Source organism: Aedes aegypti, chromosome 1, assembly GCF_002204515.2.
Source record: "Aedes aegypti strain LVP_AGWG chromosome 1, AaegL5.0 Primary Assembly, whole genome shotgun sequence".
NCBI lineage: Eukaryota > Metazoa > Arthropoda > Insecta > Diptera > Culicidae > Aedes > Aedes aegypti.
In genome coordinates, this window is record NC_035107.1 from 65,341,447 (window position 1) to 65,364,873 (window position 23,427).

The 23,427-nt window shown below is 42.8% G+C and overlaps 1 protein-coding gene across 1 annotated transcript in view; it reads right to left on the minus strand.

The window, feature by feature from the left end:
* Window positions 1–23,427, minus strand: part of LOC5571233 (sushi, von Willebrand factor type A, EGF and pentraxin domain-containing protein 1) — a 244,514-nt gene that overhangs the window by 5,865 nt on the left and 215,222 nt on the right. Inside the window, exons 6-9 of the mRNA XM_021838456.1 lie at window positions 9,209–9,739; window positions 8,558–9,151; window positions 8,143–8,496; window positions 7,906–8,085 (exon numbers count right to left, since the gene is read on the minus strand). Of these exons, the coding sequence (XP_021694148.1) occupies window positions 7,906–8,085; window positions 8,143–8,496; window positions 8,558–9,151; window positions 9,209–9,739 (1,659 nt within the window). The remainder of the gene's footprint in view (window positions 1–7,905; window positions 8,086–8,142; window positions 8,497–8,557; window positions 9,152–9,208; window positions 9,740–23,427) is intronic.

Below are 23,427 nucleotides of genomic sequence, written 5' to 3' on the forward strand. Positions count from 1 at the left end.
TTGATTTTGAACGAAAAAACTACACTTTTTATATTAAATTTTAGGGGAGGGATTATTAGAGTAAGTTTAAAACTACAAATTGAACTTTAACACTTCACTTTCGCAAAAAAAAAAATACTAAAATCACTAGAAAGGCGCGAAAAAAACTGCCTTTGAAAATTCCCCGAAATCAATGACGGATCCTGCCCCCTTAAATGTTTGTTCATTTGCGTTAAATCACTGAATAATGCGTAAAAGTCCCTAAACCAATAGATCGTTGCACACCTGACATAACCTTGAAACATCATATAAAAATCAAAACAATTCCAGCAGTGAATGTCTAAGTAAATTGGGCGTGATGAAAGGAGGACAGAGGAAGAGAATTTTTCTTTACGTAATAATGCACTTGTCTATTGACTGGAATCTCACAATGATATTAAATTGAATGCACAAAGAAAGCACATGATTTGTGACGTGTTTGAATAGCCCGAAGGAAGGCAAATTCAAGATCAGTCGATATGACGTTAGGCTTGGGTCCGCTCAATGGACCAATGCACGAGTTCGCTATTTGACGTTTGAGCAGTGCCGTGTTATTTATGTGACCAAGGAAGCCAATGAATTTGGCACCGCTCAAACGTCAAATCCGTGAACTCGTGCATTGGTCCATATAAAACGACTCAAGCCAAACGTCAAATCGTTTCAATCCTACCAGAAAGCGAGCCCGTTTGCGGCAGCCAGTCGCGCTCGTAGAAAGCTTGATTTACTCAATACCGTAAATCCAGATTTTTACGAGCGCTAATGGCGCTAAGGCCCAAACATTCAATACAAAACCTCATCAACCCGTAGCGCTCTTAAAAAGAGTGACGTTCCATACTGTTAAATAAAAGGTGGAGGGAACGTTACAAATGTAAATATGTGTTATTTACAAACAAATTTTGTTGTATAATCTACCGTGTCCATGGTAGAAATAAGAACTGCACCAACGATTTTCAACTGACTACAAAAATCTGTCAAGTTTACTATAATCTGGTAAAAATTACTGAGCAGTGCAGTAAATTTGACTATGTCCATAGTAGCATCCACCACAAAGCATTGTATTATGCATCCGGTAGAAATCAAGACCAACATTTTTTTTTAATTATTATTTTCTCGGGCCCCGAGCGTCGCAGCTAATATGTGAATAGTGCGCTGTGTTCATAGAAATCGTTAGAATGCAGCGCCACACGAAAAAACTGATTTCAAAATGTCGCGAGTTGAGGCGCGTCGCGAGTCACACTGGCGCGATCCGGTTTGGTGGCGGTGCGACAATATTTCAGTCCGTGACACCCACCGTACAACACAGTGTGGTCAAAAGTATGATGCTAAACTTCTCAAATCTGGAATGTTTCTAGTCAAAAATACTACAACTCTGGTTAAATCAACAGAAGAAATTTTCTTGTGTAGTGATGTTGACTATGTTTTGGTAGAGTTAACGGATTAATGTAGTCGGTTGAAAATCGTTGGTGCAGTTCTTAATTTTACCATGGATTCAGTAGTTTCTACAATAAAATTCATATCAGTGTATGTGAATTGTGACATGTATTACACTAAGGCAAATGGACTATCGATAAACATAGGAACTCCTTATGAAAATTCGCCACAAGAAATCGGGTTGAAATCCATAAATTTGCCTTATGAAACCAAAATTTGAAAACAAAAATAGTTTTCGCATCAACCTGGATTCGAACCAAGAACCTCGCGATCGATAGGCCCGTGCGTACACCACGCGCCTATCAACGCCTTGATGAGGAATGGAACTGAAACGATACATAAAGCGTTCGCATTGCAATAATCGTTCAATATTTTATAAGGCAAAATGTATGAATTTCGATAGTCCAGTTCGCTGAGTGTATGTAATTAAGACCAACATTTATTTATAATTATTGTTTTCTCGGGCCCCGTGCGTTGCAGCTAATGTGTGAATAGTGCGCTGTGTTCATAAAAATCGTAACAATGCAGCGCCACACTAAAAAAACTAATTTCAAAATGCGGCGAGTTGAGACGCATCGCGAGTCTCAATATAATTATCTTTATTTATTTATTGTAACACATAGACATTTTAATGACACAGAGAAGAAAATTCCTCGCATTTTCTCAATATATTTTTTTTGATTTCTATAAAATGTAACTTCAGAAATTATTAAAAGGAATTTTAAGGAACTCTTTTGAAAATTTTATAGACATTTGAATGGACTTCTGATGGACTTTGTAAAAGTATGGGCATACACAGCCATACGATTACCGAAAAAACCCAGTAAACCAAAACATGTTTTGATTGATGGAAATTACTGACTTAGTCAGTAAAAAGTAAGCGCAAAATCGGTGCAGGAAATGTTTGGTTGCCGTGGACGCGTCTCCTGATGCGCCGGATGATTCTACAGCAGGAGATTCTCATTTGACACATTCCCGCATGCGCATCAGTTTGTTTTGATTTGCTTTTGACGATAAGTCAGTAAAAAACATCAACTACTGAATAGTCGGTAATTATTGTTTCTACTGATTCTTCGGCCTGTTCGGTAATGTTGCAAAATTGGGGCTGACAGCTACCGTAGTTCAGTAAAAAGTAAAAATTATTAGGGTGATGTGCTAGTATCCATCGTATTAAGCATTGATCAGTGAGAACTGCAATTTTCCCAGTATTGCAGTTAATGATGCTGATACAAACCGATGCCAAACAATTCTTTCTCAAAACGGCTTTAGCATTGTACAATAAGATTTTGATAAACCTTGATCTCTTTTTGGAAATAATGCAAAGAAAATGCATCTTACCGTATTCTCAATCCGTCGTATCGTTTTCAACTCCGTCGCAATCAGTTTCCAGTTTCGTCTCACAACTTACGGCTCACTGTGTGTATTGAGTGGTTAAAACACAACATATCAACGCTATAATAAAATGATTTACTAGAATATATAGATCTACGGGCATCTCCCTCCATTCCTTCAGCATGATGGAATATACTAATTTTCTTTAAAATTAATTGTTCGTCATCACAATTCAGCCTGAACATTTGAACACAATTCCTTTTGACCGTACAATTATGGCATTTGCTCACAGTACAGCGAAAACAACACAATCAAAGGAATCGTATTTTTACGTCGAGCGTCGCGCACACATTGATGCACACAAGCTTTTTTTCTCAGTACGACGGATTGAACTTTGTTTACATTCTCAATTATACGCGGCGGTTGAGGAAATTTCGTAAAATTTGGTGATTAATTGAAGTTTTACGGCGTGTGATTGGAATGAAATCCTTCAGTGAAGAAGTACGAAGGTTTTCCATAGTGAAAATAAGTGCCCGGCGAAGTAAGTCACCCACGGGGGCGGGAAGAAACTTGTGTTGGAAAAAGGTGTGGCTCAGTCGATCGCTAAGCATTTCTCTCAAATCGTGTTCGTCCATGCGATTTCGGTGAAAAAGTGCAAAGTGGATGATTGAACTGAAGTTATTTACCAAAACACAGTAGTTTTATTGCATTTTTGGTGTACAAGTGTACAAACCATAATAGCTTTCACAAAATTACACTTGGATAATGAATCTATGTTGTAGGTAAGTTTGAATATCCCCCGTAGTGGAACATTTAAAGTTTGATACGACGAATAGTAGCTCTTACGACGAAGAAGAACAAAACCCTACTGAACCTCAGAAGTTTTCAATCGAAAAGCTGAGAGTTCGGTATTTTTTGTGATTTACAATTCGTACCCAGTATAAAAAATTACCGAACAAGCAAATCGTGGTTGAGTGTGTATATAGCCTCTAAGCATGTTACTGTTAGTATTTTGCAAGAATTTTAAACGTGTTCTTTAAAAATTTCATGAATGAATCTTTGGAAAGATTGGAGTGAGTTGGTAGAAGATTCAAGACTACTAGAGCAGATGCTGGTGGGGATTTTTTTTAAATTTCCGTACGGGTTTGGGCCGAAAGGTCTCAGATTTTCACGACATTTTTTCCACAGGCAGGGCTCATCAATATACCGTGCACCCCCGTTAATTTGAACGGTACCTCATGCAAACCATCGGGGTTCATTTTTAATTTGAACATCTAGTCACCCTAGAAACGTGTTTATGGTTACCTCTTTCACGGTTTTGTTTTGATTCTACGCTCCGTTCTACGGCGTTCCATTTCACTTTACTCCGTTCCATGAGCTAAATGACGTTTGAACCATTTTGAATCTGAACGATGTGCACATTAGCGGGGTACAGATTAAAAAGTGTTCAGATTAAACGTGGTCAAACCAACGGGGGTACCCGGTATGAATAAAAAAAATTGAGAAAAATTCAGGGTCGCCCATTTTCCCGGAAAACTCAGTTGGATTTTTTTTGTTTTCCCCTGACACTACTTACTTTGAAAAATCATAACTCAAGAACGAAGCATCATAGAAAAAAAATTTTTTTTGTATGAAAATGAAAGCAAATTTTCTCAGGAATAAAAAAAAATAACTGGAAAAAGTTTTCCACAAAACTTTTCACCGTTGAGAAAATTCGTAAAGAAAAGCCGGAAAAGCTATGCTCCAACTTGTGGAAAATTTTCAAAAAAATATTTTTGAGAAGATAATTTCATAAGCTTTAATCGCTGAAATTTTTGAAATGGTATTTTTTTTCGTTTTTGAGTTATGGCTAATTTTGTAAAAAATGTGCAAATGTGCAATTTTGAGCCTTTTCTTTGAAAAATCATAGCTCAGGAACGAATCATCATAGAAACAAAGTTTTTTTTTATGAAAATGAAAGCAAATTTTCTAAGGAATAGAAAAAAATATTAACTGGAAAAAGTTTTCAACAAAATTTTCCACCGTTGAGAAAATTCATAAAGAAAAGCTGGGAAAACTTTGATAAAAAATCTTTGTTTTTCCGATGCTTCGATTGAAATATGGGTTTTCAAAGAAAAGGCTTATATGGTCATTTTCCACAAAATTGGCCATAACTCAAAAACGAAAAAAAAAGTACATTTTAAAAATTTCAGCTATTAAAGCTTATGAAATTGCCTTCTCAAAAATATATTTTTGAAAGTTTTCCACTAATTAGAACATAGTTTTTCCGGCTTTTCTTTACAAATTTTCTCTACGGTGGAAAATTTTGTGGAAAACTGTTTCCATTAATTTTTTTTTATTCCTGAGAAAATTTGCTTTCATTTTCATAAAAAACTTTGTTTCTACGATGCTTCGTTCTTGAGTTATGATTTTTCAAAGTAAGTAGTGTCAGAGGAAAACAAAAAAATTCCAACTGAGTTTTCCGGGAAAATAAGCGACCCTGAATTTTTCTCAATTTTTTATTCATATACCTATTGGAATAGAGGTAGTGTCGCACCTCAGGTAGAAGAATCGTCGGTTGAGAAGCATGCGTCGTCGTAGGTAAAAGTGTAGAAGATTAGATAAGAGAGGTATGATATTTGTGTAGGATGATTGAATTGTAAATATGGAATAACCTGGAATGCATAAAAAGAGTTGCAGCTGCTGATTGAGGTTGCTAGTTGAAGGAAACATCTACTGTATTGTATTTCTTTATGATTTGCAATCGGATGTGGACGGGCTAGCCTCGCTAGGATCTGCGTGGTCTTAGCGGACTAGCTCTTCAACAAAATAAACTCTAAAAGGTACTCTGCCAGGCTTCTGCGAATGACCGTTTGGAATTTTTTCTAGGATTCATAAGCAATATCCTGAGGAATTGTCCAGGAAAGGGATCCAATAGAATGGCAGAATCTCAGAAGAATTTATCAGAAATAAGCTTAAATGAAATATCCTGATGATATCTCAAGACAAGTGTTAACCGGAATTTAGAAGATGTTATTGAAAAAACAATTTGAAATACAGTCAAACCTCTATGAGTCGATATTGAAAAGACCATCGACTCATGGAAATATTGAGTCATGGAGCAGATTTTCTTTGGAAAGCTGTTTGAAGGGACCATCATAGCAGGTCCGTCCCACTCGGGCTCAGATTGGGTACCACTTCTAGTACTGCTTTCGGTCACTTTTCACGGCATTCTAGATTACCTTATGAGCCATAAAATTTTGGGCAACTGCAAGGAACATCTTCTTCTTCTTCTTTTCTGGCGTTACGTCCCCACTGGGACAAAGCCTGCTTTGAAGGTCTTTAGTTTGTCATTGATCATAGTAATTATGATTTTCTGTTTTTAGTATGTTTCCATGAGTCGATATCGAGTAATAGAATATCGACTCATGGAGGGTTGACTGTACACAAATATTCGAATGAAATCCGACAAAAATCAATAAATAAATAAAGTTCGTGAAATCCGACAAAAATCATTGAATGAAACAAATTTCTATAAGAGAATTCAAAAATCAGATAATCGCTGCTAGGCATCCTGCTGGATATTGTGAGGTCTTTTCAAAATCATGGTATAATCGAGCCCAGAATATTTAAAAAAATCTATCCCAGAATTGTTGAACCCTGTGAGAATAATTTCCAAGATCAAACTCAGAATTGCGGCAGAATCCAACCTATAGTGTTATTCCAAATCCTACGTAGAATTTTATAAATGTGTTAGTCTTGAGATTTTGCAAATAATCTTGATCAGAACATTCAGAATTTTACAAGAATAATGCCTATGATTCCTTCAGAATAACGCCCAATATTCATTATGAAATTGTTACTTAAAATCTTTTAGAATACTGCCCAGTATTTCAAAATAAAAGGGCTCAAAATTCTTTTATAAATTCGCCTAAGATTCTGTCAAAGCCTTTCATAGCGTTTTCCGAGGATTTTAGAGAATTAAGTTTTGAATTAGTTCAAAATACTGGCTAGACGTCTATGGAATTCTCTTGTAGATTCTGTGAGAAAGGCATGTCCAGAATACTACAAGAATCCTGGTTAATATTTTGTGAAGTCAGCCTATTTTTCTAATCCTGTCAAAGATTCTATGTGAATCACGTCCAGGTATTGGTAAAATCTGTTTCCAGGATTCAGTGCGAATATTAGCCTATGATTCAGTGTAATGATGTTTGAAACTGTAATCTTTTTGCAGTGATGTAAACTGCCCATAAACGCATAATTGTCCCATGTGAATAGGAAATCCAGCAAACATGGGACTGACATGCGTTTATGGGCAGTAAATATAGCTGAAATAACATTAAATTGAAAACTTAACGTGTTAGGCTTGGTATTACTTTAAGCTAGTAGAACTGCCAATGGGCCAAATATGTGATAAATCTTGGAACCCTCCACGGGCCGCTCAAAATGAAGTCGCGGGCCGTACGTTGGGCAGCCCTGGTATGGAGCATTGCGTCACATCCTCTTTCATCAATGGACCATCAGACGTATCCTACGCAGAAAGCAGCATGCTGGGTGGTTCTCACTTGCTGGTGGTAAGTGATTTCCCACAGAAGCAATTAGTGGAATACTTGACAGATTACTATGTGCAAAACTTGAAAAATTACAGAAGAAATCATTAAATCTACAAAGTACGAGGAAAGGGACGGGCCTGGGATTGAACCAATGACCTTCTGCATATGAAGCAGAAGCGGTAGCCATTAGACCACTAACCCCGTCATATCCAAAACCATTGAGTGTGCCCGAAACCGATAAATTGGATAAAGTCGCATTTTGAACTCCACTTCGCCCGCTGAAATAGTCTTTTAGGTTTCGGAACTACGGGGTACGCGATATGTTGACATGGTTGGCATTGATCATAAGTATTACATTTATAAACTTTTGATTCCTAATTTTGTATAGCTAAATCGATGGAAAGAAAAGCATGTGACACTTATGCGTTTATGGTCCGAATAGGGGTTGAACAATATTCCATTCAAGCTTTTCCACGGTTTGCAGTTTGTTACGTTACATTCCAGACTAGATATCAGCTATGCGATGACCCACTTTAGTACTCTGCTCCCATGACCAACAAAATCGTAAAACATTCATCCCCAAAATACTCACATTCGCAACGCGGCTCCTCGCCGCTCCATTTGCCGTCATCCATGCACTTCCTCAGGTACGGTCCGATGCGGTTGTAGTGCGGGACGCAGTGGTACTCAGCCGACCCACCGTACACGGTGGAATCGTTGACTACGATCACCCTTCCGTTTTCGATGTCCGCCGGCCGTCCGCAGTCGATCACTGCAAACAACTCCAAATTAGCCCCGAATTCAGGCGAGAACTTTCAACCGTACTTACATTTGCACACCGGATTCCGTCCGGACCACACGCCCGTGTTCTGGCACGTCCTCGTTCCATTTCCGATCATATACCTACCCTTGGCGCAGCTGAACTTGGCCGACGTTCCTACCTTCCGGCTGCCTAGATCTACCACCAAGTTATCGCTGAGATTTGGTTCATCGCAGGTGATCTCCACGCAGGCAGGCGTTTCGTGACTCCAGCTTCCGTCCTCCATGCACAGCCGTCGCGAAACTCCGTCCAGTTTGAAGTTGGCGTCGCACTCGTACAGGGCCGCCGCTCCGTAGTACGTGGCATTTGTTGCGAGAGTGACCTTTCCATTACGGGTCGATGGTGGCGCTTGGCAGTCAACGTCTGAGAATCAATATATAATTCACTGAATTGTAGAGAAGATGGAACGACCAGTGATACTTACATACACACTCCGGAATCTCTCCGCTCCAGAGTCCATTTTCCTCGCAGGTGATCAGTGGTTCGCCTACGATCTTGTATCCACGTTCGCACCGGTACTTGGCCAACGCGCCGATCTTGTACGTCTGCACGCTGTTGGCCGCCACATCCGACGTTCGGATGAGCGTCCTTCCGTACATCCGGTCGTTCCCTGTAACGCTGAGAATGCTATGAGGGGCGAATGTCGGTTCCGGGCAGCGAATTTCCTCACAGCGTGGAGCAGCGTCACTCCAGAGACCGGTCTCCATGCAGATTCGCTTGGGGCTTCCGCTCAACCGATGCGAGTTGGCACACGAATAGAGGACTTCCGATCCGAGGTAGGTCGTGTTCTGCAGATACCGGTGCGATCCAAACGGAATTGGGGTTAGCGGACCGCAGTCAACGTATTCGCAGTCCGGAGCTTCCCCGCTCCAGTGGCCGGATTCGAGACAGGTGAGGGTGTCCTCTCCGCGTAGAATGTGACCCGGATCGCAGTGGTACTGGATGGACGAGTGGATGTTGTAGTCGTAACCGACGACGTAGGATCCGGGTGGCACGTGAGGCGTTTCGCAGGTGATCACTGCAAAATATTGACGATTAATTGGAAGTTCTATGAGATAGATAAGAGGCGACTTACGTTCACAAGCAGGAGCATTCCCGGACCATTTGCCATCTTTGGTACAGAAGAGCTCCTGGGGTCCCACTAGCCAGTAGTCGTCGTCGCAGAAGTACCGCACCATGGACCCAACCGTGGTGGAGTCGTTGACCAGCAACAAGTTGCCCCGATCCGGTCGAGCAGGCATTCCGCAATCGACGAATCGACAAACCGGCGTTTTACCGGTCCAGTTCCCTCCAAGGCCGCACGACAGGACAGGTTCTCCGATGAGCACGAACCCATAATCGCAAGCGTAGACAGCAGTCGATCCAGCTCGTCGTCCAGAAACTTTGATCGAGCCGCCCTGGATCGGTGGCGGTTCAGGACACCAGTCGACCAAACATTTGGGATCCGTTCCGGACCAGCCCTCGAGCCCGCAGGTTCGGTTCTCGTTGCCGATGAGTGTGTAGTTTTCGTGGCACGTGTAAGTGGCTTTGACGTCGAAGCTGGTGCGTTGCTCGGAGAGGATGATGCCTCCGTGTTCGATGGGTGGTAGCGGTCCGCAATCCACGTCTGGAAGGAGAAAAACAGATTAGTTTAGTGGGTCCAGCAAAAGTTTTGCAAATCACAGACAAAAGCTTTTGGAAGAAGCTATAGAAGCTTGTAATGCAAACTTCCGTCAAAAGCTTAAGAAACTTAGGAAAGCATCTGAGAACAATTTAGGACGCTTCTGATGAAAGATTTGGAAGCTTCTGAGAGAAGCTTTGGATGCTTCCGAGAGAAGCTTTGGAAGCTTCTGAGAGAAATTTTTAAGCTCCTAAGAGAAGTTTTTCAAGCTTCTAAGAGAAGCTTCGGAAGCTTCTGAGTGAAGCTCTGGAAGCTTTTGAGAGAAAATGTTGAAATGTTAAAATGGAAGCTTCTGAGAGGAGCTTTGGAAGCTTCAGAGAGAAGCTCTGGAAGCTTATGAGAAAAGCTTTGTAAGCTTATGAGAGAAGCTTTGAAAGCTTCTGAGAGAAATTTTGGAAGCTTCTGAGAGAAGCTTTGGAAGCTTCTGGGAGAAGCTTTGGAAGCTTCTGAGAGAAGCTTTGGAAGCTTCTGAGAGAATCTTTGGATGCTTCTGAGAGTAGCTTTGGATGCTTCTGAGAGAAGCTTTGGAAGCTTCTGAGAGAAGCTTTGGAAGCTTCAGAGAGCAGCTTTGGAAGCTTCTGAGAGAATCTTTGGATGCTTCTGAGAGTAGCTTTGGATGCTTCTGAGAGAAGCTTTGGAAGCTTCAGAGAGCAGCTTTGGAAGCTTCTGAGAGAAGCTTTGGAAGCTTCTGAGAGAAATTTTTAAGCTCCTAAGAGAAGTTTTTCAAGCTTCTAAGAGAAGCTTCGGAAGCTTCTGAGTGAAGCTCTGGAAGCTTTCGAGAGAAAATGTTGAAATGTTAAAATGGAAGCTTCTGAGAGGAGCTTTGGAAGCTTCAGAGAGAAGCTCTGGAAGCTTATGAGAAAAGCTTTGTAAGCTTATGAGAGAAGCTTTGAAAGCTTCTGAGAGAAATTTTGGAAGCTTCTGAGAGAAGCTTTGGAAGCTTCTGAGAGAAGCTTTGGAAGCTTCTGAGAGAATCTTTGGATGCTTCTGAGAGTAGCTTTGGATGCTTCTGAGAGAAGCTTTGGAAGCTTCTGAGAGAAGCTTTGGAAGCTTCAGAGAGCAGCTTTGGAAGCTTCTGAGAGAATCTTTGGATGCTTCTGAGAGTAGCTTTGGATGCTTCTGAGAGAAGCTTTGGAAGCTTCAGAGAGCAGCTTTGGAAGCTTCTGAGAGAAGCTTTGGAAGCTTCTGAGAGAAATTTTTAAGCTCCTAAGAGAAGTTTTTCAAGCTTCTAAGAGAAGCTTCGGAAGCTTCTGAGTGAAGCTCTGGAAGCTTTCGAGAGAAAATGTTGAAATGTTAAAATGGAAGCTTCTGAGAGGAGCTTTGGAAGCTACAGAGAGAAGCTCTGGAAGCTTATGAGAGAAGCTTTGTAAGCTTATGAGAGAAGCTTTGAAAGCTTCTGAGAGAAATTTTGGAAGCTTCTGAGAGAAGCTTTGGAAGCTTCTGGGAGAAGCTTTGGAAGCTTCTGAGAGAAGCTTTGGAAGCTTCTGAGAGAATCTTTGGATGCTTCTGAGAGTAGCTTTGGATGCTTCTGAGAGAAGCTTTGGAAGCTTCTGAGAGAAGCTTTGGAAGCTTCAGAGAGCAGCTTTGGAAGCTTCTGAGAGAATCTTTGGATGCTTCTGAGAGTAGCTTTGGATGCTTCTGAGAGAAGCTTTGGAAGCTTCTGAGAGAATCTTTGGATGCTTCTGAGAGTAGCTTTGGATGCTTCTGAGAGAAGCTTTGGAAGCTTCAGAGAGCAGCTTTGGAAGCTTCTGAGAGAAGCTTTGGAAGCTTCTGAGAGAAATTTTTAAGCTCCTAAGAGAAGTTTTTCAAGCTTCTAAGAGAAGCTTCGGAAGCTTCTGAGTGAAGCTCTGGAAGCTTTCGAGAGAAAATGTTGAAATGTTAAAATGGAAGCTTCTGAGAGGAGCTTTGGAAGCTACAGAGAGAAGCTCTGGAAGCTTATGAGAGAAGCTTTGTAAGCTTATGAGAGAAGCTTTGAAAGCTTCTGAGAGAAATTTTGGAAGCTTCTGAGAGAAGCTTTGGAAGCTTCTGAGAGAAGCTTTGGAAGCTTCTGAGAGAAGCTTTGGAAGCTTCTGAGAGAATCTTTGGATGCTTCTGAGAGTAGCTTTGGATGCCTCTTGAGAGAGGCTTTGGAAGCTTCTGAGAGAAGCTTTGGAAGCTTCAGAGAGCAGCTTTGGAAGCTTCTGAGAGAATCTTTGGATGCTTCTGAGAGAGGCTTTGGATGCTTCTGAGAGAAGCTTTGGAAGCTTCTGAGAGAATCTTTGGATGCTTCTGAGAGAAGCTTTGGAAGCTTCTGAGAGAAATTTTTAAGCTCCTAAGAGAAGTTTTTCAAGCTTCTAAGAGAAGCTTCGGAAGCTTCTGAGTGAAGCTCTGGAAGCTTTCGAGAGAAAATGTTGAAATGTTAAAATGGAAGCTTCTGAGAGGAGCTTTGGAAGCTACAGAGAGAAGCTCTGGAAGCTTATGAGAGAAGCTTTGTAAGCTTATGAGAGAAGCTTTGAAAGCTTCTGAGAGAAATTTTGGAAGCTTCTGAGAGAAGCTTTGGAAGCTTCTGGGAGAAGCTTTGGAAGCTTCTGAGAGAAATTTTTAAGCTCCTAAGAGAAGTTTTTCAAGCTTCTAAGAGAAGCTTCGGAAGCTTCTGAGTGAAGCTCTGGAAGCTTTCGAGAGAAAATGTTGAAATGTTAAAATGGAAGCTTCTGAGAGGAGCTTTGGAAGCTTCAGAGAGAAGCTCTGGAAGCTTATGAGAAAAGCTTTGTAAGCTTATGAGAGAAGCTTTGAAAGCTTCTGAGAGAAATTTTGGAAGCTTCTGAGAGAAGCTTTGGAAGCTTCTGAGAGAAGCTTTGGAAGCTTCTGAGAGAATCTTTGGATGCTTCTGAGAGTAGCTTTGGATGCTTCTGAGAGAAGCTTTGGAAGCTTCTGAGAGAAGCTTTGGAAGCTTCAGAGAGCAGCTTTGGAAGCTTCTGAGAGAATCTTTGGATGCTTCTGAGAGTAGCTTTGGATGCTTCTGAGAGAAGCTTTGGAAGCTTCAGAGAGCAGCTTTGGAAGCTTCTGAGAGAAGCTTTGGAAGCTTCTGAGAGAAATTTTTAAGCTCCTAAGAGAAGTTTTTCAAGCTTCTAAGAGAAGCTTCGGAAGCTTCTGAGTGAAGCTCTGGAAGCTTTCGAGAGAAAATGTTGAAATGTTAAAATGGAAGCTTCTGAGAGGAGCTTTGGAAGCTACAGAGAGAAGCTCTGGAAGCTTATGAGAGAAGCTTTGTAAGCTTATGAGAGAAGCTTTGAAAGCTTCTGAGAGAAATTTTGGAAGCTTCTGAGAGAAGCTTTGGAAGCTTCTGGGAGAAGCTTTGGAAGCTTCTGAGAGAAGCTTTGGAAGCTTCTGAGAGAATCTTTGGATGCTTCTGAGAGTAGCTTTGGATGCTTCTGAGAGAAGCTTTGGAAGCTTCTGAGAGAAGCTTTGGATGCTTCAGAGAGCAGCTTTGGAAGCTTCTGAGAGAATCTTTGGATGCTTCTGAGAGAAATTTTGGAAGCTTCTGAGAGAAGCTTTGGAAGCTTCTGAGAGAAGCTTTGGAAGCTTCTGAGAGAAGCTTTGGAAGCTTCTGAGAGAATCTTTGGATGCTTCTGAGAGTAGCTTTGGATGCCTCTTGAGAGAGGCTTTGGAAGCTTCTGAGAGAAGCTTTGGAAGCTTCAGAGAGCAGCTTTGGAAGCTTCTGAGAGAATCTTTGGATGCTTCTGAGAGAGGCTTTGGATGCTTCTGAGAGAAGCTTTGGAAGCTTCTGAGAGAATCTTTGGATGCTTCTGAGAGAAGCTTTGGAAGCTTCTGAGAGAAATTTTTAAGCTCCTAAGAGAAGTTTTTCAAGCTTCTAAGAGAAGCTTCGGAAGCTTCTGAGTGAAGCTCTGGAAGCTTTCGAGAGAAAATGTTGAAATGTTAAAATGGAAGCTTCTGAGAGGAGCTTTGGAAGCTACAGAGAGAAGCTCTGGAAGCTTATGAGAGAAGCTTTGTAAGCTTATGAGAGAAGCTTTGAAAGCTTCTGAGAGAAATTTTGGAAGCTTCTGAGAGAAGCTTTGGAAGCTTCTGGGAGAAGCTTTGGAAGCTTCTGAGAGAAGCTTTGGAAGCTTCTGAGAGAAGCTTTGGAAGCTTCAGAGAGCAGCTTTGGAAGCTTCTGAGAGAATCTTTGGATGCTTCTGAGAGTAGCTTTGGATGCTTCTGAGAGAAGCTTTGGAAGCTTCTGAGAGAATCTTTGGATGCTTCTGAGAGTAGCTTTGGATGCTTCTGAAAGTAGCTTTGGATGCTTCTGAGAGAAGCTTTGGAAGCTTCTGAGAGAATATTTGGATGCTTCTGAGAGAAGCTTTGGATGCTTCTGAGAGAAGCTTTGGAAGCTTCTGAGAGAAGCTTTGGAAGCTTCAGAGAGCAGCTTTGGAAGCTTCTGAGAGTAGCTTTGGATGCTTCTGAGAGAAGCTTTGGAAGCTTCTGAGAGAAGCTTTGGAAGCTTCAGAGAGCAGCTTTGGAAGCTTCTGAGAGAATCTTTGGATGCTTCTGAGAGTAGCTTTGGATGCTTCTGAGAGAAGCTTTGGAAGCTTCTGAGAGAATCTTTGGATGCTTCTGAGAGTAGCTTTGGATGCTTCTGAAAGTAGCTTTGGATGCTTCTGAGAGAAGCTTTGGAAGCTTATGAGAGAATATTTGGATGCTTCTGAGAGTAGCTTTGGATGCTTCTGAGAGAAGCTTTGGAAGCTTCTGAGAGAAGCTTTGGAAGCTTCAGAGAGCAGCTTTGGAAGCTTCTGAGAGAATCTTTGGATGCTTCTGAGAGAAGCTTTGGAAGCTTCTGAGAGAATCTTTGGATGCTTCTGAGAGTAGCTTTGGATGCTTCTGAAAGTAGCTTTGGATGCTTCTGAGAGAAGCTTTGGAAGCTTCTGAGAGAATATTTGGATGCTTCTGAGAGTAGCTTTGGATGCTTCTGAGAGAAGCTTTGGAAGCTTCTGAGAGAAGCTCTGGAAGCTTCTGAGAGAAATTTTTAAGCTCCTAAGAGAAGTTTTTCAAGCTTCTAAGAGAAGCTTCGGAAGCTTCTGAGTGAAGCTCTGGAAGCTTTTGAGAGAAAATGTTGAAATGTTAAAATGGAAGCTTCTGAGAGGAGCTTTGGAAGCTTCAGAGAGAAGCTCTGGAAGCTTATGAGAGAAGCTTTGTAAGCTTATGAGAGAAGCTTTGAAAGCTTCTGAGAGAAATTTTGGAAGCTTCTGAGAGAAGCTTTGGAAGCTTCTGGGAGAAGCTTTGGAAGCTTCTGAGAGAAGCTTTGGAAGCTTCTGAGAGAATCTTTGGATGCTTCTGAGAGAAATTTTGGATGCTTCTGAGAGAAGCTTTGGAAGCTTCTGAGAGAAGCTTTGGAAGCTTCAGAGAGCAGCTTTGGAAGCTTCTGAGAGAATCTTTGGATGCTTCTGAGAGTAGCTTTGGATGCTTCTGAGAGAAGCTTTGGAAGCTTCAGAGAGCAGCTTTGGAAGCTTCTGAGAGAAGCTTTGGAAGCTTCTGAGAGAAATTTTTAAGCTCCTAAGAGAAGTTTTTCAAGCTTCTAAGAGAAGCTTCGGAAGCTTCTGAGTGAAGCTCTGGAAGCTTTCGAGAGAAAATGTTGAAATGTTAAAATGGAAGCTTCTGAGAGGAGCTTTGGAAGCTACAGAGAGAAGCTCTGGAAGCTTATGAGAGAAGCTTTGTAAGCTTATGAGAGAAGCTTTGAAAGCTTCTGAGAGAAATTTTGGAAGCTTCTGAGAGAAGCTTTGGAAGCTTCTGGGAGAAGCTTTGGAAGCTTCTGAGAGAAGCTTTGGAAGCTTCTGAGAGAATCTTTGGATGCTTCTGAGAGAAATTTTGGATGCTTCTGAGAGAAGCTTTGGAAGCTTCTGAGAGAAGCTTTGGAAGCTTCAGAGAGCAGCTTTGGAAGCTTCTGAGAGAATCTTTGGATGCTTCTGAGAGAGGCTTTGGATGCTTCTGAGAGAAGCTTTGGAAGCTTCTGAGAGAATCTTTGGATGCTTCTGAGAGTAGCTTTGGATGCTTCTGAGAGAAGCTTTGGAAGCTTCAGAGAGCAGCTTTGGAAGCTTCTGAGAGAAGCTTTGGAAGCTTCTGAGAGAAATTTTTAAGCTCCTAAGAGAAGTTTTTCAAGCTTCTAAGAGAAGCTTCGGAAGCTTCTGAGTGAAGCTCTGGAAGCTTTCGAGAGAAAATGTTGAAATGTTAAAATGGAAGCTTCTGAGAGGAGCTTTGGAAGCTTCAGAGAGAAGCTCTGGAAGCTTATGAGAGAAGCTTTGTAAGCTTATGAGAGAAGCTTTGAAAGCTTCTGAGAGAAATTTTGGAAGCTTCTGAGAGAAGCTTTGGAAGCTTCTGGGAGAAGCTTTGGAAGCTTCTGAGAGAAGCTTTGGAAGCTTCTGAGAGAATCTTTGGATGCTTCTGAGAGAAATTTTGGATGCTTCTGAGAGAAGCTTTGGAAGCTTCTGAGAGAAGCTTTGGAAGCTTCAGAGAGCAGCTTTGGAAGCTTCTGAGAGAATCTTTGGATGCTTCTGAGAGTAGCTTTGGATGCTTCTGAGAGAAGCTTTGGAAGCTTCAGAGAGCAGCTTTGGAAGCTTCTGAGAGAAGCTTTGGAAGCTTCTGAGAGAAATTTTTAAGCTCCTAAGAGAAGTTTTTCAAGCTTCTAAGAGAAGCTTCGGAAGCTTCTGAGTGAAGCTCTGGAAGCTTTCGAGAGAAAATGTTGAAATGTTAAAATGGAAGCTTCTGAGAGGAGCTTTGGAAGCTACAGAGAGAAGCTCTGGAAGCTTATGAGAGAAGCTTTGTAAGCTTATGAGAGAAGCTTTGAAAGCTTCTGAGAGAAATTTTGGAAGCTTCTGAGAGAAGCTTTGGAAGCTTCTGGGAGAAGCTTTGGAAGCTTCTGAGAGAAGCTTTGGAAGCTTCTGAGAGAATCTTTGGATGCTTCTGAGAGAAATTTTGGATGCTTCTGAGAGAAGCTTTGGAAGCTTCTGAGAGAAGCTTTGGAAGCTTCAGAGAGCAGCTTTGGAAGCTTCTGAGAGAATCTTTGGATGCTTCTGAGAGAGGCTTTGGATGCTTCTGAGAGAAGCTTTGGAAGCTTCTGAGAGAATCTTTGGATGCTTCTGAGAGTAGCTTTGGATGCTTCTGAGAGAAGCTTTGGAAGCTTCAGAGAGCAGCTTTGGAAGCTTCTGAGAGAAATTTTTAAGCTCCTAAGAGAAGTTTTTCAAGCTTCTAAGAGAAGCTTCGGAAGCTTCTGAGTGAAGCTCTGGAAGCTTTCGAGAGAAAATGTTGAAATGTTAAAATGGAAGCTTCTGAGAGGAGCTTTGGAAGCTACAGAGAGAAGCTCTGGAAGCTTATGAGAGAAGCTTTGTAAGCTTATGAGAGAAGCTTTGAAAGCTTCTGAGAGAAATTTTGGAAGCTTCTGAGAGAAGCTTTGGAAGCTTCTGGGAGAAGCTTTGGAAGCTTCTGAGAGAAGCTTTGGAAGCTTCTGAGAGAATCTTTGGATGCTTCTGAGAGAAATTTTGGATGCTTCTGAGAGAAGCTTTGGAAGCTTCTGAGAGAAGCTTTGGAAGCTTCAGAGAGCAGCTTTGGAAGCTTCTGAGAGCAGCTTTGGAAGCTTCTGAGAGAATCTTTGGATGCTTCTGAGAGAGGCTTTGGATGCTTCTGAGAGAAGCTTTGGAAGCTTCTGAGAGAATCTTTGGATGCTTCTGAGAGTAGCTTTGGATGCTTCTGAGAGAAGCTTTGGAAGCTTCAGAGAGCAGCTTTGGAAGCTTCTGAGAGAAGCTTTGGAAGCTTCTGAGAGAAATTTTTAAGCTCCTAAGAGAAGTTTTTCAAGCTTCTAAGAGAAGCTTCGGAAGCTTCTGAGTGAAGCTCTGGAAGCTTTCGAGAGAAAATGTTGAAATGTTAAAATGGAAGCTTCTGAGAGGAGCTTTGGAAGCTACAGAGAGAAGCTCTGGAAGCTTATGAGAGAAGCTTTGTAAGCTTATGAGAGAAGCTTTGAAAGCTTCTGAGAGAAATTTTGGAAGCTTCTGAGAGAAGCTTTGGAAGCTTCTGGGAGAAGCTTTGGAAGCTTCTGAGAGAAGCTTTGGAAGCTTCTGAGAGAATCTTTGGATGCTTCTGAGAGTAGCTTTGGATGCTTCTGAGAGAAGCTTTGGAAGCTTCTGAGAGAAGCTTTGGAAGCTTCAGAGAGCAGCTTTGGAAGCTTCTGAGAGAATCTTTGGATGCTTCTGAGAGTAGCTTTGGATGCTTCTGAAAGTAGCTTTGGATGCTTCTGAGAGAAGCTTTGGAAGCTTCTGAGAGAATATTTGGATGCTTCTGAGAGTAGCTTTGGATGCTTCTGAGAGAAGCTTTGGAAGCTTCTGAGAGAAGCTTTGGAAGCTTCAGAGAGCAGCTTTGGAAGCTTCTGAGAGAATCTTTGGATGCTTCTGAGAGAAGCTTTGGAAGCTTCTGAGAGAATCTTTGGATGCTTCTGAGAGTAGCTTTGGATGCTTCTGAGAGAAGCTCTGGAAGCTTCAGAGAGCAGCTTTGGAAGCTTCTGAGAGAAGCTTTGGAAGCTTCTGAGAGAAATTTTTAAGCTCCTAAGAGAAGTTTTTCAAGCTTCTAAGAGAAGCTTCGGAAGCTTCTGAGTGAAGCTCTGGAAGCTTTTGAGAGAAAATGTTGAAATGTTAAAATGGAAGCTTGTGAGAGGAGCTTTGGAAGCTTCAGAGAGAAGCTCTGGAAGCTTATGAGAGAAGCTTTGTAAGCTTATGAGAGAAGCTTTGAAAGCTTCTGAGAGAAATTTTGGAAGCTTCTGAGAGAAGCTTTGGAAGCTTCTGGGAGAAGCTTTGGAAGCTTCTGAGAGAAGCTTTGGAAGCTTCTGAGAGAATCTTTGGATGCTTCTGAGAGAAATTTTGGAAGCTTCTGAGAGAAGCTTTGGAAGCTTCTGAGAGAAGCTTTGGATGCTTCTGAGAGAAGATTTGGAAGCTTCTGAGAGAAGCTTTGGAAGTTTCTGAGAGAAACTTTGGAAGCTTCTGAGGAATGCTTTGGAAACTTCTGAGAGGAGCTTTGAAAGCTTCTGAGAGAAGCATTGGAAGCTTCTGAGAGAAGCTTTGGAAGCTTCTGAGAGAATCTTTGGATGCTTCTGAGAGAAGCTTTGGAAGCTTCTGAGAGAAGCTTTGGAAGCTTCAGAGAGCAGCTTTGGAAGCTTCTGAGAGAATCTTTCGATGCTTCTGAGAGTAGCTTTGGATGCTTCTGAGAGAAGCTTTGGAAGCTTCTGAGAGAAGCTTTGAAAGCGTCTGAGAGATGCTTTGGAAGTTTCTGAGAGAAGTTTTTCAAGCTTCTGAGAGAAGCTTTGGAAGCTTCTGAGAGAAGCTTTGAAAGCTTCTGAGATACGCTTTGAAAGCTTCTGAGAAAAGCTTTTGAAGTTTCTGAGCGAAGCTTTGGAAGCTTCTGAGAGAAGCTTTGGCAGCTTTGGAAGCTTCTGAGAGAAGCTTTGGAAGCTTTTGAAGCTTCTGAGAGAAGCTTTGAAACTTATGAGAGAAGCTTTAGAAGCTTCTGAGAGAAGCTTTGGAAGCTTCTGAGAGAATCTTTGGATGCTTCTGAGAGTAGCTTTGGATGCTTCTGAGAGAAGCTTTGGAAGCTTCTGAGAGAAGCTTTGGAAGCTTCAGAGAGCAGCTTTGGAAGCTTCTGAGAGAATCTTTGGATGCTTCTGAGAGTAGCTTTGGATGCTTCTGAGAGAAGCTCTGGAAGCTTCAGAGAGCAGCTTTGGAAGCTTCTGAGAGAAGCTTTGGAAGCTTCTGAGAGAAATTTTTAAGCTCCTAAGAGAAGTTTTTCAAGCTTCCAAGAGAAGCTTCGGAAGCTTCTGAGTGAAGCTCTGGAAGCTTTTGAGAGAAAATGTTGAAATGTTAAAATGGAAGCTTGTGAGAGGAGCTTTGGAAGCTTCAGAGAGAAGCTCTGGAAGCTTATGAGAGAAGCTTTGTAAGCTTATGAGAGAAGCTTTGAAAGCTTCTGAGAGAAATTTTGGAAGCTTCTGAGAGAAGCTTTGGAAGCTTCTGGGAGAAGCTTTGGAAGCTTCTGAGAGAAGCTTTGGAAGCTTCTGAGAGAATCTTTGGATGCTTCTGAGAGAAATTTTGGAAGCTTCTGAGAGAAGCTTTGGAAGCTTCTGAGAGAAGCTTTGGAAGCTTCTGAGAGAAGCTTTGGATGCTTCTGAGAGAAGATTTGGAAGCTTCTGAGAGAAGCTTTGGAAGTTTCTGAGAGAAACTTTGGAAGCTTCTGAGGAATGCTTTGGAAACTTCTGAGAGGAGCTTTGAAAGCTTCTGAGAGAAGCATTGGAAGCTTTGGAAGCTTCTGAGAGAAGCTTTGGAAGCTTTTGAAGCTTCTGAGGTAAGCTTCGAAACTTCTGAGAGAAGCTTTGGAAGCTTCTGAGAGAAGCTTTGAAAGCGTCTGAGAGATGCTTTGGAAGTTTCTGAGAGAAGTTTTTCAAGCTTCTGAGAGAAGCTTTGGAAGCTTCTGAGAGAAGCTTTGAAAGCTTCTGAGATACGCTTTGAAAGCTTCTGAGAAAAGCTTTTGAAGTTTCTGAGCGAAGCTTTGGAAGCTTCTGAGAGAAGCTTTGGCAGCTTTGGAAGCTTCTGAGAGAAGCTTTGGAAGCTTTTGAAGCTTCTGAGAGAAGCTTTGAAACTTATGAGAGAAGCTTTAGAAGCTTCTGAGAGAAGCTTTGGAAGCTTCTGAGAGAAGCTTTGGAAGCTTCTGAGAGAAGCTTTGGAAGCTTCTGAGAGAAGCTTTGGAAGCTTCTGAGAGAAGCTTTGGAAGCTTCTGAGAGAAGCTTTGGAAGCTTCTGAGAGAAGCTTTGGAAGCTTCTGAGAGAAGCTTTGGAAGCTTCTGAGAGAAGCTTTGGAAGCTTCTGAGAGAAGCTATGGAAGCTTCTGAGAAAAGCTTTGGAAGCTTCTGAGAGAAGCTTTGGAAGTTTCTGAGAGAAGCTTTGGAAGCTTCTGAGAGAAGCTTTGGAAGCTTCTGAGAGAAGCTTTGGAAGCTTCTGAGAGAAGCTATGGAAGCTTCTAAGAAAAGCTTTGGAAGCTTCTGAGAGAAGCTTTGGAAGTTTCTGAGAGAAGCTTTGGAAGCTTCTGAGAGAAGCTTTGGAAGCTTCTGAGAAAAGTTTTGAAAGCTTCTGAGAGAAGCTTTGGAAGTTTCTGAGAGAAGCTTTGGCAGCTTCTGAGAGAAGCTTTGGCAGCTTCTGAGAGAAGCTTTGGAAGCTTCTGAGAGAAGCTTTGGAAGCTTCTGAGAGAAGCTTTGGAAGCTTCCTAAAGAAGCTTTGGAAGCTTCTAACAGAAGCTTTATAAGCATCCAGCAGAAGCTTTGGATTCTTCCGACAGAAGCTTTGGATGCTTCCGACTGATGCTTTGGAAGCTTACGACTTCCACCTGAAGCTCGGGAAGCTTCCAGCAGAAGCTCGGGAAGCTTCCAGCAGAAGCTCGGGAAGCTTCCAGCAGAAGCTCGAGAAGCTTCCAGCAGAAGCTCGAGAAGCTTCCAGCAGAAGCTCGGAAAGCTTCCAGCAGAAGCTCGGGAAGCTTCCAGCAGAAGTTCGAGAAGCTTCCAGCAGAAGCTCGAGAAGCTTCCAGCAGAAGCTCGAGAAGCTTCAAGCAGAAGCTGGAGAAGCTTCCAGCAGAAGCTTGAGAAGCTTCCAGCAGAAGCTCGAGAAGCTTCCAGCAGAAGCTCGAGAAGCTTCCAGCAGAAGCTCGAAAAGTTTCCAGCAGAAGCTCGGAAAGCTTCCAGCAGAAGCTCGGGAAGCTTCCAGCAGAAGTTCGAGAAGCATCCAGCAGAAGCTCGAGAAGCTTCCAACAGAAGCTCGAGAAGCTTCCAGCAGAAGCTCGAGAAGCTTCCAGCAGAAGCTCGGAAAGCTTCCAGCAGAAGCTCGGGAAGCTTCCAGCAGAAGTTCGAGAAGCTTCCAGCAGAAGCTCGAGAAGCTTCCAGCAGAAGCTCGAGAAGCTTCCAGCAGAAGCTCGAGAAGCTTCAAGCAGAAGCTGGAGAAGCTTCCAGCAGAAGCTTGAGAAGCTTCCAGCAGAAGCTCGAGAAGCTTCCAGCAGAAGCTCGGAAAGCTTCCAGCAGAAGCTCGGGAAGCTTCCAGCAGAAGTTCGAGAAGCATCCAGCAGAAGCTCGAGAAGCTTCCAACAAAAGCTCGAGAAGCTTCCAGCAGAAGCTCGAGAAGCTTCCAGCAGAAGCTCGGAAAGCTTCCAGCAGAAGCTCGGGAAGCTTCCAGCAGAAGTTCGAGAAGCTTCCAGCAGAAGCTCGAGAAGCTTCCAGCAGAAGCTCGAGAAGCTTCCAGCAGAAGCTCGAGAAGCTTCAAGCAGAAGCTGGAGAAGCTTCCAGCAGAAGCTTGAGAAGCTTCCAGCAGAAGCTCGAGAAGCTTCCAGCAGAAGCTCGAGAAGCTTCCAGCAGAAGCTCGAAAAGTTTCCAGCAGAAGCTCGGGAAGCTTCCAGCAGAAGTTCGAGAAGCTTCCACCAGAAGCTCGAGAAGCTTCCAGCAGAAGCTCGAGAAGCTTCCAGCAGAAGCTCGAGAAGCTTCCAGCAGAAGCTCGAGAAGCTTCCAGTAGAAGCTGGAGAAGCTTCCAGCAGAAGCTTGAGAAGCTTCCAGCAGAAGCTCGGAAAGCTTCCTGCAGGAGCTCGGGAAGCTTCCAGCAGAAGCTCGGGAAGCTTCCAGCAGAAGCTCGAGAAGCTTCCAGCAGAAGCTCGAGAAGCTTCCAGCAGAAGCTCGAGAAGCTTCCAGCAGAAGCTCGAGAAGCTTCCAGCAGAAGCTCGAGAAGCTTCCAGCAGAAGCTCGAGAAGCTTCCAGCAGAAGCTCGAGAAGCTTCCAGCAGAAGCTCGGGAAGCTTCCAGCAGAACCTCGGGAAGCTTCCTGCAGAAGCTCGGAAAGCTTTCAGCAGAAGCTTGGGAAGCTTCTAGCAGAAGCTCGGAAAGCTTCTAGCAGAAGCTCGGAAAGCTTCCAACCAAAGGTCGGGAAGCTTTCAGCAGAAGCTCGGGAAGCTTCCAGCAGAAGCTCGGGAAGCTTCCAGCAGAAGCTCGGGAAGCTTCCAGCAGAAGCTCGGGAAGCTTCCAGCAGAAGCTCGGGAAGTTTCCAGCAGAAGCTCGGGAAGCTTCCAGCAGAAGCTCGGGAAGCTTCCAGCAGAAGCTCGGGAAGCTTCCAGCAGAAGTTTTGGAAGCTTTGGAAGCTGCCGGTAGAAGCTTTGGTAGCTTCCAGCAGAAGCTTTGGAAGCTTGCAGTAGAAGCTTTGGAAGCTTGCAGCAGAAGCTTTGGAAGCATTCAGCAGAAGCTTTGGAAGTTTCCAGCAGAAGCTTTAAATTCATCCGACAGAAGCGTTGGAAGCTTCCGACCGATGCTTTGGATGCTTCCGACTGATGCTTTGGAAGCTTACGACTTCCAGCAGAGGCTCGGGAAGCTTCCAACAGAAGGTCGGGAAGCTTCCAGCAGAAGCTTTGGAGGCTTCCGACGGTTGCTTTGGAAGTTGCCGACAGAAGCCTTGTAAGCTTCCAACATACGCTTTCAAAGTTTCCGGCAGAAGCTTTAAAAGCTTCCGACAGAAGTTTCGGATGCTTCCAACAGAAGCTTTGGAAGCTTCCAACAGAAACCTTGGAAACTTTCAACAGGAGTCCTGATACAGCAGCTTAGCAAGCTTCCAGCAGAAGC